At 41.3% G+C, this 22,322-nt stretch overlaps 1 protein-coding gene across 1 annotated transcript in view; it reads right to left on the reverse strand.

Annotated features, from left to right (window-relative positions):
• The window catches only part of whrn (whirlin), a 99,442-nt gene that overhangs the window by 71,407 nt on the left and 5,713 nt on the right, over nt 1-22,322 (reverse strand). Inside the window, exon 2 of the mRNA XM_022250065.2 lies at nt 8,955-9,167. Within this exon, the coding sequence (XP_022105757.2) occupies nt 8,955-9,167 (213 nt within the window). The remainder of the gene's footprint in view (nt 1-8,954; nt 9,168-22,322) is intronic.

The following is a 22,322-nucleotide window of genomic DNA, read 5'->3' on the forward strand; positions in this document are numbered from 1 at the left end:
GCAGACTTCATCCATCCACATTTACACATTCGCATTGTGCACGCATAGGCTAATGTATCACGAGTCGGAGTCACACTGCACATTGTACGAACATGTACGTGGCCACGTGTAAGCACAGATCACCAATCACAACTCCATCCTAATTTACATGTATGTTTCGGAATGTTATTTACAGTACATGTTTTTTAGTTGGCATGACAATCACACAGAGTTTTAGCTAGTAATCTTTGCATGACCATGTACACATGGAACGCACGTGGCGTGCACAAATGGTGAGCACTGGTTGTGTCACGTGCAGACCAAATCAGTGCTATGTACGTCATAGGTTAAAAGGCTTAAAGTTTTATGTACAAAAATACCACCGTAATTCGAACAATGCCCACACCATTACATCCACTTATTTTGAAGTTTTTGATTAAAAAAACCGCCACCAAAATGCTTCAAACGGCGTTGAAAGTATTGGAAGTCTATATAGGGTTAGGAGTCATCGCAAGTGCATTTCTATTCACACGAGTACCAGTTGTGTGCACCTTGCATAAGTTAATGTAGCTGCAACTGTAATCTTGGCTTTCAAGACACTGAAACTAACCTGATTGCAACGCAGGCCCAATTGTAGTCCCCTTCGGGCAGTCCAATCGCTGACACTGTAGCGGCCATGTGACCGCAAAAGGAAAGGTCACGTGACCACACATAGGGAAGCCCAAGTGAAAAAAATAGCAGCGCTTCACCCTAAAATGACTTGAAGAGATATGAAAGTTTTGCCACACGAAGGTACCACGATGAAGCAGTTTAGTTTAATAAATACTTTTTCCAGGATAATTCCATTCCCCTGAGGTTCAAATTGTCGAGATTTTAATGTGTAAATACTTCTACATATGACATTTGATTGGCTGACTGTATTATGGCTTGCACCAATCAACTTTTCCCTTTTTTCGAATGAAACAAATACTTAGATTTGAAATGCTTTTGTGCATACAGAAAACATCCTTCCTGCTCTTTTGGTCAATTCCTCATCCACAGTTCTGCTGAATCACTGAGGAAATTCATGCTGCTTTAATTTTAAAAAAATTTTGAAATGGCGTATTTCTTGGTTTCAAAAACTAAACTGGTTCTCTGACTCTTTGGGTTTGTAGAGCACATTTAGTGCTTCGGTTATAAAAAGAGGCAGATCAACCACATGCCGCGTGGAGTCCCAGTACCGCTGGAATATTACACAGTCCGCTCTAGCTTCGTCGTCAATCCCGATATAAAGTAACTTTCATTCATATTGTTTTATTTGACAAAAATACTCTTAACTCAAACGGTAAGCACTACTCATTCCGCACAAAAGTCTTTTAGGCCGACAGGGTTTGAAAGTTACAAATACAGTCATGCAAGTGTACATCAACAGCGCTTTCCCCTCATAAGACAAAACTCCTTCGGTCTCTTGTTCATATAGGTTTGGTACAGTCATTTTCCTAGTTCCGGATCGTGAAAAATATTCAGTAAGACTGCAGCTAAAAAATCCTCAAATTCGAGTGAAAAATGGTCAGAAGTCAACTTTGTGTTTTGGATATACTTCATTTTTTTTCAAAATCTACGCTTTTATATTTGGACTTACAGGATAGATCAACGAAAGTTATGACGACACCTTTCCTAGTTCTGGATCGGTTTAGGATCTAGACAAAAACGTCTTCACAAATAAAAAGTAACCATACAAAAAAACCATTTTCAGCCAGAACCATTGTAAAAAGTTGCTTTTCTAATAAAGAATTTTTTTAATTTTGAGAAAATTAGATGAAAAATAAGAATTCTAATGAATTAAAGAGTAGAAATTGCGTAAGGTTTGACTCGACTTTTCAACTGTACAGTGAGCTATCAACGTTACCCTCCCCGCGCCGCACAGCTGACGAACCTATTACGGATCCCAGGAGCCTGTCTCCGGGGAACCCCCTTTGGGCCAGAGGGGTGAGAGCGTTCCTGATACCAGCGGAGTTGCTTATGCTGCGCGTGCGGCTTTGGCCCATTCCCAACAACGGCTGCACCCCAACCAATCAGACGGTGCACACGTCACTCTGGCTGGTTGTTTTGGCACGTTCGCCACACTTCTCCTCTTTTGCCGAGCGCGTACAATTTGTAATAAGAAACGCTTGCCAGTTTCTACCTGTTATCTCCGGCAATTCGACACCTCCGCGGCCGTATTATCATGGGAGGCCGAGTGAAGAAAAGGAAGCATCAGGAAGACCAAGCTGGACGCATGGCAGGGCCATTCCAGGGATCTCCCATAGTTAACCTTAGAATTTCCCCCATAAAGCTTGTCCCCAAGGCCGACCCGGGTAGCTATAGGCTAATTCACCACCTGTCCTTCCCCAACTCAGAATCCGTTAACGATGGCATTGATCGTGACCTCTGCTCAGTCAAGTATTTAAACTTTGATGATGAGGTCGGCTTGGTGGTTGGGTGTGGCAAAGGTGCTCTCATGGCCAAGGCTGACATCAAGTCTGCCTTCCGCCTTTTACCCATACATCCAGATGATTTCTGCCTCCCAGACATTCGGGTTGGGGACAACATTTACATTGACAAAGCTCTGCCAATGGGGGCAGCATGTGCCCCTGCTTATTTTGAGACTTTCTCCACCTTTATTGAATGGGTCGTGCGTAAACAGTCTGGATCCTCCCGTATCTGCCACTACGTGGACGATTTTTTCATAGTGGGCAGTCCAGAGGCGACAGGTCCCCTTGCCTGCCACAATCTGTTGAACTGCCTTACCTCAACATGTAAAGAACTTGGCGTGCCCTTGGCAGAGGAAAAAACGGTCCACCCAACCACCCGGCTGACATTCCTTGGCCTGCAAATTGACTCTGTCTATCAAACGGTGTCTGTTCCGGCCGATAAAATACATTCCATTGTGGATAAAATTTCGAAAGCTTTGCGCGCGCCCAAACTGACTCTTAAATCCATTTAGTCACTCATTGGATCACTATCCTTTGTGTGCCGTGCCGTGCCTCCTGGGCGAACCTTCCTCAGGAGGCTCATCGACACCACATCGGGGGCAAAACAACCATGGCACAGAATCAAACTCCCCTTGGGAGCCAAGGAAGACCTGCTTACATGGCAGGTTTTCCTCCAAAATTTCAATGGCATCACCATAATCCCTGATCAGTATTGGCTGCTTAATGACGATCTTCAACTCTCTCCCGATGCTAGCGGGGGAATAGGTTTTGGGGGTTTCTTCCAGGGTAGGTGGTTCCGTGGTACATGGCCCCAATCCATACGCGATTCCAGGCCCTCCATCGCCTGGTTGGAATTTTTCCCAGTAATAGCGGCCCTCGCGCTGTGGGGTGGGAGTCTATCGGGCAAAAGAGTGCTAATCCGTACTGATAACACTGCTGTGGTCTCCATCATCAACAGGCAGTCCTCTAAGTGCCCTCAAGTAATGAGATTAGTTAGATTCTTTGTTTTACAATGCTTACGTGCCAATGTTCAGTTCAAGTCCCGGCATATCCCAGGAGCCCACAATAACATAGCAGATGCGCTCTCTCGTTCACAGATGCTCCGATTCTGACTCCTGGCCCCACTGGCTGCCCCCCAAGGGATGGAGGTCGTGGAATTTCTTTGGAAGCTCTAAATGCCCGTATACTTCTACTTCTGGGGGCTTCTTTCTCAAGTAGCACATGGGAAGCGTATGGGCGGGGTGCCGCATGTTTCAACCAATTCCGGATCCAGGCTGAGCTCCCCCTTGTGTAGCCTGCCCCCAGTAGTCATGTCGCTGCCTTTGTTGCGCATCTGTCTGCGGTAGGTCTGGCACCGTCCACAATTGGTACATACTCTGCTGCAGTGGTATACATTCACAAAATCAATAGTTGGCCTGACCCTACTCTCTCCTTTCTCGTAAAAAAAGTTAAAGAAGGCTACCGCAGGCTCAAGCCTAGCACCGATTCCAGACGCCCCATTACTACCAAGTTGCTTACGAAATTATGCAACATTATGCCAACAATTACCTTCTCTGACCTTAAAGCCAACCTCTTTTGCGCGGCGTTCTCGCTCGCCTTTTTGGCTGCCTGCGGGTTGGGGAGTTCTCTGCCCCCAGCCGATCTTGCGACACTTCCAAGATCCTGAGTGTCCGCGACGTCTCAGTTACGTCCCCCCCTGCAGCCAGTTTAGTCGTCACCATTAGGTTTTCTAAACCGATCAGCGCGGCACCTCATCTAACCTGCAGCTCAGGCCCCAACAGCCCCCCAGCATTTGCCCCGTGGCCCTGGTATCCAGTTACCTGAAACTGCGGCCTGCACGTCAGGGTCCTCTTTTCATCCACATTGACGGCACCCCACGGACCTCGTACCAGTTCCACTGTATGTTGTTGAGGTCCCTTGTGGCTTGTGGGATCTCAATTGAAGGTTTTAATACACACAGCTTCCGCATTGGCGCCGCTATGACCCCCCCAACTCTCAATTAAACTCCTTTGAGTATAACATATGCTCCCCTGTTCCCTTGGTTTTCTCCTTTTTGTTTTGCAGGCACTATGCGCACCTGGGTCGTGGGGGACAGTATTGTCTACCGTGCTGTGGAACACATGGGGCACACACCTTCTCTCGGACTTCTCACATGGCTGGGCACCCGGGGAGCCCGAATATCCTCACTCCTCCCATCTGTCAAGGCCCAGCTTCGGCGCGCACCTGCACCCAATGTGTTAGTGGTCCACATTGGGACTAATGATCTCTTTCTCACACCAGTGAAGGAGATCCGGGAAAGCATGGAGGAGGGCCTCAAAGGCATTCGTCATTTGCTCCCCAACACTACCATCATATGGTCAGACATTCTGTTGCGCCTTTTTTACTACAATGAGGAACGCCCTGGAGTGGGCCAGAGAAATGTCAATGCCCTTAATAAATATGCTCATAGGCTGCGCAGACATCTGGGAAAGGCCCATGCCATAGTTCATTCTGACAGTATCAACCCTAGCCAACACTGCATCTTCTGGCGAGATGGCTTACACCTCTCCCAGCTAGGCAACAAGTTGTTCTGCCAGAACTTAGTTGCCGCTATCACCTTCTTCAAACACAACCCTGAGGCCCTCCTCCACCACCTCGCATTTCCAAGCCCTAGCATGTGCACCTTTGTCCGTATGTTGTTATTCCCTTGTAAGTGGGGGGGTATAACTGGCAAAAAGGGGGGGGGACTGGGCTAGGCCTGTGCCGGGTACCCGGGTACCCGCCCGTCGATTTCAAAACCCGGTTCCATTTTTCCGGGCCGGGTACCCATAAAAAAGTAACTAAATTAGGAACAAACATTCATGCATAAAATGTCTGTGAAATTTCTTACTGAAGGACAGACTCCATGGAAAACCACCGTGCCGATGAAAACCTGGTCCCACGGTCATACATGAAACTTGAATTTGGAGATCGACAGCTAATTTTGTTACCCACTCCGCCCATTGTACCGCAAGTCGTTTTCCTAGTTCCGGAATTTCCTAGTTCACAAGAGCGAAAAAAACCACTAAAATTCACAGGCGATAGGTCACTCGCTACGTGTGATTTTAAATATTTCTTTAAATTGAATAGTCATATAAACCTTTGCATCTAATGTCTGCTTAATCAAAATGACTTTTTTAGAGTTTCCGTTTTTGTAATTTACCGAAAACTGCAAGCTTTTCCCCTACTCTCTGATCGCGCGGCATTACCACGCAAAGTCTTTGCGAACTCAACTACACGGGCGCAGCAGAGATGTACGTGACGTAATGGGTTCGTCAACTGTGCGGCACGGGGAGGGTAACGTTGATAGCTCACTGTACAGTTGAAAAGTTGAGTCAAACCTTACGCAATTTCTACCTTTTTAATTCATTGGAATTCTTATCTTTCATCTAATTTTCTAAAAATTAAAAGATTCTCTATTAGAAAAGCAACTTTTTACAATGGTTTTGGCTCAAAATGGATTTTTCGTATGGTTACTTTTTATTTGTGAAGACGTTTTTATCTCAATCCTAATCCGATCCAGAACTAGGAAAGGTGTCATCGTCACTTTCGTCGATCGATCCTGTGAGTCCAAATATAAAAGCGTAGATTTTGAAAAAAAAAATTGAAGTATATCCAAAACACAAAGTTGACTTCTGACCATATTTCAATCGAATTTGAGGATTTCTAGCTGCAGTCTTAGTGAATAATTTTCGCGATCCGGAACTCGGAAAATGACTGTACCAAACCTATATGAACAAGAGACCGAAGGAGTTTTGTCTTATGAGGGGGTAGCGCTGTTGATGTACACTTGCATGACTGTATTTGTAACTATCACATATTTGTGCGGAATAAGTAGTGCTTACTGTTTGAATTAAGAGTATTTTTGTCAAATAAAACAATATGAATGAAAATTACTTTATGTCGGGATTGACGACGAAGCGAGAGCGGACTGTGTAATATTCCTGTGGTACTGGGACTCCACGCGGCATGCGGTAAGTAGTGATCACGCACAAATTGTGCGGTTGATCGGCCCCTTTTTATAATCAAAGCACTAAATGTGCGTTACAAACCCAAAGAGTCAGAGAACCAGTTTAGTTAAGTTTTATACCAAGAAATATTCCGTTTCAAAATTATTTTTGAATTAAAGCAACTTGAATTTCCTCAGTGATTCAGCGGAACTGTGGATGAGGAATTGACCAAAAGAGCAGGAATGATGTTTTCTGTATGTACATGTACTAATCCAAGTATTTTTTCACTCAAGAAAAAGGAAATGTTGACAGGTGCAAGTCATAATACAGTCGGCCAATCAAATGTCACTTGTCGAAGTACTTATACATTAAAATCTCGACAACTGAACCTCGGGGTAATGGAGTTATCCTGAAAAAATATTTATTATACTAAACCACTTCATCGAGGTACGTACCTTCGTGTGGCAAAACTTTCGTATCGCTTAGTCATTTAACAACGTGAAGCGCTGCTATTTTTTCACTTGGGCTTCCCTATGTGTGGTCACATGACCTTTCTTTTTACGGTCACATGGCCGCTGCAGTGTCAGCGATTGGACTGCCTGAAGGGCACTACAATTGGGCCCGCGTTGCAGTCAGGTTAGTTTCAGCGTCTTGAAAGCCAGGATTACACAGTTGCAGCTACGTTGATTTATAATTATGCAATGTGCTGGTCCTCGTCAGAAAAGAAATGAACTTGGGATGACTCCTGACCCTATATAGACTTCCGATACTTTTAACGCCGTTTGAAGCATTTTGGTGGCGTTTTTTTAATCAGAAACTTCAAAATAAGTGGATGTAATGGTGTGGGCATTGTTCGAGTTACGGTGGTATTTTTGTACATAAAACTGTAAGCCTTTTAACCCGTGACGTACATAGCACTGATCTGGTCCGCACATGAAACGACCAGCGCTCACCATTTGTGCACGCCACATGCGTTCCGCGTGTACGTGGTCAAGCAGCATCCGGGACATTTCCTTTGAGCGTTTGCAGGTGCGTGTATCATGTAGGTGGTTTGCAGCTCTGTTCTCTTTTCTGACGTTCCCCGTGAAGATTTGTTTTTCTGTTTCATGCATCCACAAAAAATTTGCAAACTGAAGGTAACAATTTCGTTTGATAAAAAGGTAGGAGAGATTAACTCCGACGTTTAGAACAATATTCTGCTTGCTTCCTATGTACCAAAAAAAACCGTGTTTCGGGTACATGATCCACCGGGTCGCGCGCAATGCCATTTGTTATTAGGCGATCTCTTTTCCGGGTACCCGATGTTAACAAAAAACGGGTACCCGGTTCTAAAAATACCCGCAAATGCACACCCCTAGATTGGGCAAGTTCCTAATGTCGGAACTTGTTTGGCACAAGTCATGTCCTGTTCTGGGCATAAAAGCCCCAGTCGCGGGGTGGCATATCCCCCCGCGGGTCCCGCGTACCTTGGGGGGTCGGGATGGGAGCAAACATTCTGGCGACTTGCTGCACACACAGTCTCTCAGTTACTGGCCACCAGTTAAAGGTCCGGTGTCTCTTGCCCGTTATCTATGTGTTAGAGTTTCGGCATCTCTTGCCCGTTACACATGCATTACAAGATCCGGCGTTTCTTGCCCGTTACTTTGCGTCATTAAACTCGGCGTCTCTTGCTCGTGACGCTATGGAGAAGTTCTCCATTAAAGTGGTGCTATGTTGTTAGCATTGTGTACTTCGCTAATAGCTACATGTATTATTGTTGCCTTTACTTGTGTATCATTCAAGGTGTTTCTGGGGCCCCATAGCAATTCCTGTAAATCCAGAACATTTGTATTTGTTGTTTCAAGTTGCGGCTGGAATAAACGCTCGGCGAAGAAGGCTGAAGCATACCCAAAATCTGTGTTCCTGTGTCCTCTCAATTTCTCTGGGCCACTACGTCACATACATTTCTGCTGCGACCGTGTAGTTGAGTTCACAACGACTTTGCGCGGTAACGCCGGGCGATCCGAAAGTAGCGGGAAAAGTTTGCAGTTTTCGATAAATTAACAAAAACGGAAACTCTAAAAAAGTCATTTTGATTAAGCAGACATTAGATGCAAAGGTTTATATGACTATTGAATCTAAAGAAATATTTGAAATCACACGTAGTGAGTGACCTATCGCCTGTGAATTTAATTTTAGTGGTTTTTCGCTCTTGTGAACAAGGAAAATTCCAGAACAAGGAAAACGACTTGCGGTATAACAGCCGGAGTGGACAACAAAATTAGCTGTTGATCTCCGAATTCAAGTTTCATGTATGACAGTAGGACCGAGTTTTCAGCGGCACGGTGGTTTTCCAGGAAGTCTGCCCTTCAGTAAGAAACTTCACAGACATTTTATGCATGGATGTTTGTTCCTAATTTATTTACTTTTTTACGGGTACCCGGCCCGGAAAAATGGAACCAGGTTTTGAAATCGATGGGCAGGTACCCGGGTACCCGGCACAGGCCTACCACTTTGCAAAATCAATTATACAAAACACCTGCATGAGCAGAATCGAGCTAGTGTTAAATCTTACCTTTTTCTCATCACCATCTTTCAGGAGATTCAGCCCACTCTTTCTCCCAAGAGACTCAGACATCCTCTGCCCCATGAGGTCCACATCTGGAGGAGGTGACACACTGCGCCCCTGGGGGTCTACCCATGTGTAAGTCTGATGGCAGACGAAGGAGCCTGGTACCCTGCCAACAGACTTGACATACAGGACAAGCTTTTTGGCAGTCCTGAGCACCTGAAAATTGAATAAAAATTTATTTTTTTAAATGGTTAAATGATCATTCAATTATTGGATTACTAAACATGGAGCTTATCTGACCTGCATGCTGGAGAGGGACACGGACATATATTAAAAAAACCTGGCCTTGCAATGCCTTTGTATGAAATAGAAACCAACCAGTGGCCATTTTACCTTACCAAGGAGAAGTACAAATGCGCAGGTTGGCTCACTTCTACTGACACCAGGGAGAACAAAGGCGAGCATTGCCAGGCAAGCTTTGTATTCGGCTCGTTAAAATGGCCGCTAGTGGATTCAATGATCTCTATAAGCTGATAAAGGCCACTCCTATCAGCATGTACCTGTACCATGCCATGTCTACCACACAATGGAAACTGTGACATTATCATACTTGCCTGAAAAACAATGTTACAACAAGGGAAATGACAATAATATGTACATCAGTGCATGAAATTGGGCAGAAAAAATGGTTGGACAAAATGTCTTAGCACCATCAATTTTGTTCTGCCATTACAAGCATTTGGTCAGACATTTAATGTGGTCACATGAAAATGCATCATTGCAGTATGAATGCCATATCATCACCGTAAAATACAAAAACCTTACAGTGTTAACATTGATTAATGTTCCAAAATACTGCATGATATAAAAAACATGCCGTGCTTAGCTTGCTGCACAGTTAGCAACCTTTTGGCAACTTGCCAATAGCCTATCACACTTGTCATGCATGGTGCAAGATGGTTGCATTATGGGCATCAATCATCCTCTAAAATGCCCATATAATCCGTATTAAGTCATGACCTCATTGGAAGTCACAAAGCCATTGACTGATTTTTGTCCGCAAAGACCTTACGTTTTGGATAGACTTCAGTCTGGCAACATGGAACATGGTAGAAACTTGCATGCTGGAATATGCAATCAATTAAGCACAAATGCCATAGTGTTTGAACAATTAAAGACATAAAAAAGGCACTGAACAAGATCTCTGAAACCAGCTGAAGTCAACTGTTTTAGGGATGAAAACTGTTGGCGCAGACACCAATCAATGGCAACTTGACTTGAAGCCTACATATGTACATGTATTTGTAAAGAGTAACCTGCTTTACAGGTACCCCTACTCACTCACTTTAACATACCCCACTCTGATCTTACATGTACAGCATATTCCACTGATCTACATGCTAAGGGTAGCTATTCAATTGCGTGTGTTGAATAGTTGAATCTACATGTATTCCATGAAAACAAATGTCCTGATGAATTCACAAACGTTTTCTTATTCCTCCATGTATAAAGTAACTTATACAGACCAACGCTCATTAACAATAATTAAATATTTACACAACTTGACCAATGATTGCAAGTCTGTACATCGTCCGGACATTCTGTTTGAGCACTCTGGCAGTTGGTCGGACAAATTCGGTAAATGGTTGGAAAATGTTCAACTGTAATTTCTGTGTACATTATTATTGAGAATATGATGATTGATTTTTCTCCAGCACTTCCATGTAAAACCAGTTCTCAGAATTTAACTTCCCTCAAAGATCATTCATGAGACTGTGAGCAGCAGAACAGCCTTATTTTCTGATGACATACAAGTATCACAGTGCTTACTGCAGTGCATGGTGGGAACAATAGGAGTTACTGGTGTGGTGTACATGTAGCTGCTGTAAGTAGGAGAAATGGCTGATGTACATGTAGGAGTTACTATGCCAGAGGTACACTAAATCATAAGAAAGTAAAAGGCACCATCTTACCAATTCTAATTGAGGAAGATTCCCCAGAAGATTCAAAATAATAGTTACAAAAAATGGCCTTTTGGAAACACAGATATCATTATATGCTGATGACAGCAGTGCCGGGTGATACACGTACATGTACATGTACCCCAGTACCTGTGTTGTGTAGGCTATGATGACCCTAATGCTATCCCACCATGCACTGCCAGTGTTGTAGTCGAATCACCAATGTCGAGTCCGAGTCACGAGTCACAAACTTCACAAGTCATGAATAAAGTTGTTCAGCCAATTATTCTAAGTGTATCAAACCATGAAGGAACATCCATGATCAAAGTTGTACATTAAAGTTCGTCATGAGCTACATGTATCTGCTTTGTTTATGCTGATAAATTACATACACTGCTAAAGCTATGGGTACTTTTTTGCTTATGAAAATCATCCACCATTAAACTTTAAATTCCTGTATCTTTGTTTATTTCTTTATTTAGGAATGAAGTGCTGGGCCGATTTTAACCTACTTTAAGCAAGCTCAGGAGAACGCACGAGCCAAAAATAAGGGTCAGACCCAGGCCTAAAAGGCCATTTTACTGAAAGTATTAATATTCGCAACTGGTTTTGGAGACTATGAGGCTAAATATGTATGTCCATACTCAGATGTAAATAACAAACCTACGCCCGGCGCATAGTCTGATTACCGCCGCACAGTTTGTGGATACGGAATAGGACACGTCTGGTTGCCTCCTCAGTGGATATTTAGCCGTACAGGGCAAAGTGGAAAATGTGCAACACGATGCTCCACGCATGCAAAGCAGTGATACCACGGGTAAATACAAATTAATTTTTGATGGCGTATACGGTAAATATGTTTAACGAAAATAAATAACTCAAGTCCTGAGTCACCAAGCTCAAGTCTGAGTCATCATGGTCAAGTTCGAGTCGGAATTATTATCCAATGTGACTCAAGTCCCGGACTCAAGTCATACAACATTGTTCACGGCGGTAGATACTGTGATAAATGTACGTCATCTACATATATGGTGCTTTTTGGTTTGTTGGGACTGTTTCAAATTCTTGATCGGTTGGACATTTTCTGTAACTAGCTAAAAACCTAATGCCACATGTGAATTCTAATGCATACCAATAGAGCCTGAAAGTTGACCCCTGATGGTGCTTCCGGAACCCTTGGATAGAAAAAAGGACATGCAGAAATTTTAGAATTTGTAATATTTTTGTTCAGTTACTTCTTAAACACTCTACTCTTAAAAAGGCCTTTTGTGTAAAATATTTGCTAGCATATCAATTTATGGAAACTGAAAAATGCCCTGACCTTAAAGAGAAATATACTACCAAAAATTGACCTCTCACTTCCGAAAATCCAAAATACATGAAGAAAAGTGCAATTTGGTGGTCTTGTACACAGATGACCAATTACAGAATTACAGTAGTCTTTCAGTAAAAGCCAAATTAAAAACAAACAAAAATATCTCAAGGATTTTAAAATTTATAAGGAAATAAACTTAAAGCAATAACATACTTTTACAAAAGATTCTGATGTTTACGTGTAAGGTCACAATACTGGCCAACTTTCATGATGCAAAAAATGAACTTTAATTTATCAGATGATGTAACCATTTTCAAGCTATGTTTGCTTGAGATTATAGTTGTACATGTATTTGAGAGATAAATAAAGATAAATAATTCAGTGTAAATGCGAGTCTATAATTTTTATTCACGTTGAAGAGCAAATTTTAGTTCAAAATGGCGCCCAAAAATGGGACATTGCTTGAACAAAATTTAATGAACTCAACTACTTTACTTATAGCTCACGTATTTTATCACAATGGTCATATTTTTTGAGTTAAGCAATGAAGTAATATTTTGGCCCTTTACAAAAAAAATAAATAAATAAATCCACGCTCCAAAATGGCAGCTGAACCTGCGTTAACGTTCGTTTCACATCGTGTCCACCACACCATACCATGACGAAAAGGGCCAGAATCATCATTTACAAGCCTCACCCTTACCTGTAAAAGCCATTTTTATTCGAAATGAGCTTAATAAACATCGTGTAAAATGTGTGCTAGACCATAATTACCCTCGAGGATGAGAAAACATCAGCATATCGATCGCTATAATTTTCGTGTCCATTTTGTAACTAACGTAAAATGTCCACATGTTTTAACTGGTGATCAACGCAGTCTGACTAGTGGTCGTACACGTGCAATGGTACCCTGCATGGATGACCTAAAGGTCAATTGTTTTAGGCTCGATTACGTCTTTTCCGAGATAAAGCTATTTTAAGCACCGTGTCCACCGCGCGCCGCTTTCGCGTCTCTGTGTAACGAACGGAGAAAGTTGCTGCGCGCGACAGCTTTCCCTCCAACAATCAGGAAAAGAGCAGCCAATATCCGGAAAAAGAGCAGCCAAAAGGTTTGTATCAACTTAAATAGATTTTATTTTCTGTATTTTTTTGTGAAAAGAGGTCAGATGGCATTGTAAAAGGGAAGATTTTAATGGATAGTCAGTGGGTGATTTTTGGGCTTTGTAGCGGACCGCTTGGATGGTTTCGTGTGAATCATGTCCATGTTTAACGAACGGAAGAAAAAAATAGTAAACATCTGAAGTCCCGCTTGAAATTGCAAAACGACAAATAATTTACACTTTTTAAGCTAAAGTCCATCACAAAAATGAACAAACTTAAAGAATAGCCTTGCCAAGTTCAAGAAATCATCAGTGTTTCACGTTCGTTACACACCGGCACTTTCGACTTCGCCCCATTCGTATTAAAATTCGCCCCATTTGTCATCCAATAGTATGGGGGCGAGTTCGCAGTAAATTAAAAGTAAATGGAGCGAAGTTGATGTAACACGTAGGCAAGTGATGTTTACACAGATAGGGGAACTTGCCTTTGTGGAACCCCTGGGGTCTTGTTAGAGTTTTTTTTTATGTTTCTACAAATCAAGCCACTGCCGGTTATGTTAAAAAATTGTTCTATTTAAATTTTATTTTTCTTCTATCTTATTTCAGAAGCCAGAAAGGAGAAAAAGATTCAATGGTTGGATCAGATTATATGTCTGTAGATTCACATGTCCTTGTGAAAGAAGCTTTAGTAGTAATTAAATCAAAGATTATTCGATTTCAACCATTCCTGTTGCCATTTCTGTAATTTCAGGACCCCACAAGAGCCTGCCGATCGCCAGCTCACTCCAGGGGATATAGTTGTAGTCGCATTTGAGGATGCATGGTATCCAGGTGCCATCAAGCGCATCATTAGTGATGAACTGGCAGTTATATACTGCATGGATCGTCCAAATAAAAATGAGCAAAGTTTTGTTTGGGAAAAAGATCTGACCATTAACAGGAAATTCATTCTGTGTGTTGTTAATCCAAGTTCACTTATTCCAGATCCATCTTTGCGTTACTTTCACTTGGACAGCAAAGAAGTAGGTAAAATTAATGCACTATACAGTGTCTATGCTAATAAGTATTTTTAAACGTTTATTGCCAAAAATAGTTTTGTCTAAGTATGTCATCAGAGGTTTGTCTAAGGTCTGTAGTCAAAAGTTCATCAGTTTTTCAGCAAAGATGAGTCACCCAGGTGGCACGAACTGAATAAATTCAATGAAATTCATTTAATGAGATGTGCCATGTTCTTCAGATGGGATCGTCAGTGTATAGCCTCCATAATGAAATACAGTTTTTAAGAAACAAGATTAGAGTGAAAAATAAAATAGTCATTGACTCAATTTACTTGTTCCTCAGAATTGTTTAATGTTGCAAATGGTGCACATTTAAATATACATACATGTACTTAAGTTCACAATGTCAAAGATTTCAACTTTTGTGAAGCTCATGTGCAACCTTCTTGCATGCATATACATGTAGGGCATTTAAAAATAGGCTGAAGTGGCTTATCAGATATGTAGATCACAGAGATGCTCCCAAGAAATGAAAAAGCATGTGCATGTATTAACACCTGCACATAGTAACATAGGCAATTTTCTGAAGGTGAGGCAACTACCTTGAGGGCTCCAGTAAAGCAAGTCATAATAAACTTGTCACATGAAATGTTAGCTTTGATTCGAAATTTTTGGTGTCCGTGTCATTTTTGTAACTAACGTTAAACTACAGGACAAAGATCTTTGAAATTAAGGGTATCTGTTCTTTGGTTGTCAATGATAATGTCCTCTTTGAAGTACTTGCAAGCTTCGCAACCAGCTGTTTTCCTCAAGTCATCAAACTGCAAATCATTTAAAATTGTTGTGTGTGAAAAAGTACACTTGTTAACGTTAGTTACGGTGTCCACCTTATTAAGATATCGTAAAATTAGTAACAATTAACATTTTTTTTAAAGATGACTTTCAGAAAGGAGGAAAAGCTTAACCACAACAATACAACTCCACATTGTTTTTCTTTGACTTTTATTATTGCATGGTTGACTGCAAAGTGGACACCATAACCAACGTTAACTTATGAGGCCCCCCTCTACAGAAAGCACTGCACGGAAGAAAATTTCTTGGGCCGATTATCTTCCCATTGCTATTTTCTGATAGAGGGTGGTCCATTGTCATAATTTAAAAGTAAATTAAACACTTTTCACTAGATTGAATTTCTACCTATGTGTCCCATTTTTGTTGGCCAGTATTGTGTCCTTACACATAACCTAACCTTTGCTGCCAAGAACTGCATCACCTTAACTCAACAGAATCTGGAACCCATCAACTGCAGTTAGGCAAATCTTTGCAACATTGTACAATCTCGTTTCAACGTAAGCACAGGGAATGAAAAAAACATGCATGAATAAGGAGACCTAGGAACGATAATGCCGGAAGCAAAAGGTCATTCATGAAATTCGTTTTTTACTCATCTCCAGGTGACTTTTCCAAAATATTTCTTGTGGAGGACAAGGGGAAATTCCGACATGAGTGTTTCTTGGGGTGGTTTCAGTTAGAAATCATTCTTCCAAACATTATAAGGATTTGATAGGACAGCCCATGTAAAATCCCCTCAGGCAGACCGCACAATGGTTCCAGCAGCTCGCTGATGACCTTTTACTTTCAGGCTCTATTTCTGAAATGACAGGTTGATCGCATAATTCAATTTTATTCTCTGCAGTTTTTGTAAGTTTGGATGAGTATTATAAGTTTCAATCCAACCTATATGTAAGGAAATTCACTCCTCTTACACACACACATAAGTGTGTATTTGCCTGCAACTGGGGACCCCCTATTGTTCCTCTTTTGTTTGTACTTTAACTTTTTTAGAAGACCACCCATATGTTTTGTACACAGTTGTCAATCGGGGACCCTCTGTCAATTGGGGACCTTATTGTCCTCTATTATTCAGGGTCCCCAACTGAATGCAGAAACAAACTCACACACACCCACATCCACACAAAAATGCCTAAGCCAAAAAAAAAAAAAAGAGTTCTGCTTCTGATTACATGCCTGGCAAAAATAGGGTCAGTAGGTCGGACAAATTTTTTTTGGGGGGGGGCATTTTTTGTGACAAAGACTTCCAAAAATTGTCTCAAAAAGTGATTGAAAACATGTCTTAATCTACGTAAAAATTTCTCCAGTCGACAATTCACAAGAATTATGGACAATTCACACAATGATAGTCTCACAACACAAACTGGCCAGCAATGTCCATGTATCACTTGGTAAGTGTGTTTGATGCATCCAGATGGGCGGGTGATAAACCTCATGCCACAGCAGGAAATTTTGTGGAAACACGCTCACTTCAAGTACCAGCAAAACAACCTCAAATTAAACTTGAGAACACAGAAAATACATATACATACATAGATAAGAGACCAGGTTCTGTGAATTACATGTATCTTGCAAAAATCCTCTTGCAACATCGATGTTTTTCGGCCTGCAGCTGTGGGGTAGGGTGCATGTTCAGCCAAAGTAAAGTAATCAAACAGGACATATAGACTAGTTGGCACATTTCTATCACAGGACAGGCGCAACAGGGTGGGAACCAGAGTGGGAACCAGGGTGGGAACCAGTGTAACTTTGTTAAATGTATTGAGCTTTGTGCATGTGTTTTCACCACCGCGGCAGTGAAACACGTAAAACTAACGGAAGTTTCATTTCAAAAATTGCGAATGTAAGAAGGAAAACACATAAAACAAGCACTCTAACGTGAAAAGGGGTGGTTGAAAGGTGTTTTGTGAACAGAGAAGAGACATCAGGACTTCTTAATTGTGTAAATTTAGTTTTCTAACTTGCCAGTCAGGAAACTGGAAGCAGAAGTATTTTTTGGCCTTATTAGGCCACATAAAAGCTTGTTCTTTCTTTAGAAATATTTTCACATTTCCTCACTGTTATATCACATTTGCCATGTGGTTTTGCATCAACCACAGCTATATGTACATGCATGGAATAATATCCATGCAACTACAACCCAGTTTGTCAATTGACAAATTGAGCATCTCCTCGCCTGTGTGGTTTCAATGATAACTCCAATAATGCAGTGAAGATGAGCTTCTCTGCTTATACCAACTTGTGCATGTACATTGTAGCTGTCAAGAGAGAGGTTGACAGGAATATATTAATTATTGAAACATATCTCTAATTCATGGCGTGTCAATATCAATACATGAACAGTAAATTAAAAAAATAGAGTGGGTAGCATCTGACAAGTACAAAAACATGGAAGGACTGCGTAGCACTGTGATCAGAATATCAACAAGAATATAATATAAAATCAGTTCTCTGGAATAGGTGATTGCCGAGCTTTTGGTAACTGAGTACCTTCTTCGGGGCAAGCAGATTCAGTTCTGAAAGAGCGCAGAAAAATCCACGTTCATTCCCCCTGGATGCAGCGTTTCAACTTCGAAAATGACACGCTGCTCCAGTTCCTCACGCTGTACATTGGATGAAGCTTTCTGCAGGATGTACATATAGATGCTTACGTCACCAAGAGTATGTGGCAGCATGCAAAAGTGCTGCGCAACAGTGAGACCACAAGAGGGCGCTAAATCAAACTCTCTAGGTGCACAACCGTATGTCGCAATTATTAAAGCGGTGAGTAAGGCACAGCAAGCTTGAGTTTCTAAATTCCGATAAGTGTCTTACACTTGCTCTGATCTAATCAACCATGTTCCTAACTGACCGAACATTGGTATGAGTTACAACAGAGAGAGGAGTTCGAAAACCTCTTCTCCTAACCCAGTGTCTCACTCTGACCCGCTTTCCTCTGCGTCAAGCTGACTGCTGCTTCTGCCCCCGGGTAATACTGGGGCTGACACTCTCTCCAGGGTACCCATTCAGGAAATCTGGCGGACGACAGGGCACTCTGTGTCCCGGGTTTCCCACTATTTGCAGAAGAACATGGCGGTCATAGATCAGACAAGTGTTAAGATGTACGTTAAAGCACCACTGATATCGTATTTTGACCGTTACCGATATATCACTGTTTTTACATTGATACTATCGATACATCAAATTTTATTCATTTTAATTTCAAGATACATGTATTATATTAACAGGCATGAATTGCTGGTAAATTGTTCTTAGGGTACACCCCTAAACAGTGATGGTATGATCCAATTCACATTGGCAACTTGCTTCCGTAATGCGTACGTTGCCAACATGGGATGGGATACACGCTGCATAACGATATCAGCACACGGTGCTAGTCTACGTACGTTTGGTTAACAAATAATCCTCCGTTTTGGAGAAAAAATTTGGTGATATTTTCAAGGCAAAGTGTACGCGAATTATTGAGAGCTAGACTGAGATAGGCGATTTATTCTTCAAATGTCCCCGTATGAGCCGCCCAGAGTACAAGCTACAGGACATTTTTCACTCAGCGTGAGAACCAACATACATGTAAGCCATGGCTTATCGAAAACTATGGTAATGTGACGATGCACTTTCGTATTTTTAATAAAGTTCTTTCCTCAGTAGCGATATTTTCACTTTACAAGTATTTTTCAATATTGATGGTTTAGATATTATTCGATATTTCTAAAAATCTGATATTTTCGATCTATCAATATTACCATATAATAAACATTGGCGATATCAATATCAAACCAATATTGATATATCAAAGGTGCTTAGGTATGTTGTCCTCACAGTTCTCAAGTAGCAACAAAACAAGCAAAAAAGCCACGAAACAACTGCATCCACAAATTTCACAAACACGACGACCAACAAAGAAACACCACACAATAACACCTTGGACATACATGTACATCTAAAACAAAGTCAGTTTGCAAAATTTTAACAAGTTAAGGGCAAAATTAGAAACACAATTAAGAGTAACATAAATCCCACATTGACAAGCAGAGCAGCGCCACCTACATGTACATAACCCACATCTTTTTAGTGTCAGCTGTTCATCTTATGAACTATGAACAAATTTTCAATTTGGATACATGAACTTTTTACATGTACATGTACAGTAACCAGTTGTTGGTGGTGGTGTACATGTACATGTCACTTAGGTTGGCATTTATGGCTGACTACATGTACATGTACATGTAAGTGACCTGGATGTCACAGCTGTGAAAAATAGCTCATACAATTGAATGGGGAATTGAGCAGTTATCATGCCCATAACTGTCCAGCCACAAGGGGGCACGGAGGGGTTCCCTCTAGAGCCGAGCTGATTCCCGAGCAGTTCAAGGGACCAGGCCCTGCCAGTATTTTCACAGGCTCACATAGCCCTGGGTGATGAAGGTGACAAAGTGAGGACCAAACAGTCACAGAACCCATACAAGTATGAGCCTTAAGCAAAGAGCATATGCAACACCTTATTCACAGGTGACTTGGTCAACAGTTACCAGTTGGGCATGCATGTACTCGTACATTTCATATGTAAATGTATACATGTACTGTATAAATGTGCAGTGAGCAATATCGTTCAAAAATTTTGCATGGCAAGTTTGCTTTAACATTTTCTGTTGTATAGCAGCAAATTGATTTTGTGCAGTAATCAATTAGTTATGTATAGCAAATACAAAATAGATGATTAAAGTAAAAACTTGAGAATAAAGATACATACAACCAGAGTCATAGTCTAGGGACTTTGGTTATTTGAATTTGACTGATGAGTTGAAAAAATTTGTGCAAGTAATGCGCACCTGCAGTGTTGCTAGTTGCTATGTTTTATAACTACCCATGTGGACGCGATCGGCCCCAGTCGGTAAGCAGGCTTCCAGAGCTACAGAAAGAAGACACAGACCTACATGTACATGTAGATCGCTCTACACCACAGATTTACGCTGTGCGGGAGTCTGCTTTGCAGTCTGTTCACAGTGTATCTTTCAGCAGGGCAGAGCAGCGAAAGGAACCAATCTCATTATATGCTGCATGAAACCATATTTTACTCAGATTTCTTCTGACAATTTATCAGCAAGTACATGTTAGCATAAGATATGCTTATGGGTGCTTGCCTGTCTAAAATGGGTTGACATTTGCAGGGGCAGTTTCGGAGAACAAAATCGACAAAATGGAACCAGGTACCTGTAATGAACGGTTGGGCTGTGGGTACTCGGCACGGATGGCCCTAGCACTTAGATATTTCCATTGTTACTTGCTACACATGCTTACTGCTTAAAGTCTGCATCGGAGCCTGTTAGCATAAAATGGTGTTCTGTACATTGTATATGCACCATGAAATTGGGCACTGAATAGAACAGATTCTTAAGTCATACATGTATATACATGTACCATAGATTAATAAGACAAAAACTTATTTTATTATTATTTAAAAACATTTTTTACTCGGTATGTTTTGTAAGTATTTATAATTCAATGTAAACAATGTTTAGAGGATCACCTTGGCACGTTCATAATAAAACTGTCAAAATAAAAATGGCTTATCATTCCAACAAAATCAAATGAATCAAATGAACTTAGTGCAGTATGAACTCCTCCCCCCCAACACACACACACAAATTATACAAACATGCACACAATTACAAATGTGTACATGTAACTGGACAAATCTATGGTGGGTGTACATGTACATGCAGATTGCACAACAAAGACCAGTTGAGCAACTGATATGTGTAGTATCCTTGCTGCCCCTAAAAATCAATATTTTCATGCTTGTGGTATTACCGGTACTAATCGATATGCTTCTCACAAAAATCTCTTTTATTTTGTCTAAACCAGCCTTGAATGACACACAGAGCCAAGCAAAAACTGTACCAGAAAATGTTAATCTAATTTAAATGACAAAATGGTTGTTGGCCAGCTGTTGTCCACTGCACTTTTTACATGTAACTGACATCATAAATTTGGTTTGAGAAAAATACTTTGATTCTCAGCCGTTCATAATGATTAAATGTTAATGATAACCTGTAAGGTGTAATAAGCACACATGAGGGCATATAAGAGATGTACCCTGTCTTTATAACAAACTCTGGAGCCAATATTTTCAGTTAACATTTAAAGAAACAAGAGGAAAAGAAAAGGCAGTTTCATTTGAGGGTTTACATGTTTCAGTGAGTACATGTACACACTGTACATGTACCCGGCACCAGATCATGCATTAATGTTAATTTTAAGGCAAGAGCATTTTTCATGGACAATTAAGTTGGAGGATGCTGTTATGTGCACATCCAATGATGCAAACATTTTACATGAATTGGAAATTTAAATGAAATGAAATAAAATATGTACTTACATGTACATGTACACGTATGTATGCAAATTAACATTAAAATTTGTTATTTAAATTAGAGAATAAGAGTTCTTGACCACTTACAGTGTAATTAAGGCCTCGAATTTCATTTTTTTCAAGGCACTGCCATTTGGCATTGGTGGACTGCCTGACATAAAGGGCACTAATGCCAAACGTGAAGGCATTAATGCCATCCCAATGTTTTTTTATATCACATGAAAATGATTCAGGTCAAAGAAAAAGTAGGATACGCATTATACCTGAACATGTCAATGACAAGTGCTGAACCAGCAGCCAAGTGTTGAAAGGCTTCAGCCTGTTTTGACTGTAGCCGTTCTTTCCTCGGCATTTTGCATACCACAAAACTGGCTAGGCCAGTGATTTTGCACACAACATACGTGAGAATTAATCAGGGTAGTTCAGATCGACCGTACCGTTGTCGTAGTTCAGATTGCACGCGGCACATAGCACTAAACTGCAAACACTACATTGCGGTGTTAGTTAAAATACTTCCCCGACCATACAATTGTCCTGTGTGCATGAAAAATGTGGAGCTCTTGGTATACCGATAACGCGTACACGTTGATAAGCACTTGTTCTAGACTGACATTATTGCATGGTACATTAAAATACTTAACTTTGGCATACGCTGTTATGTTAAGCTGTTGGATAGGCCAGCAGGTGTCGCTTGTGTCGTGCTATGCTTACGATCTTGAAGTATGCATGGAGCGGGCCCGGCGCCGGTGTGCGGTGGGCTGAGTGTACGACA

Source organism: Acanthaster planci, linkage group LG11 (assembly GCF_054643075.1).
Source record: "Acanthaster planci isolate LZ-2023a linkage group LG11, COTS_SCS, whole genome shotgun sequence".
NCBI classification, from domain to species: Eukaryota; Metazoa; Echinodermata; class Asteroidea; order Valvatida; family Acanthasteridae; genus Acanthaster; species Acanthaster planci.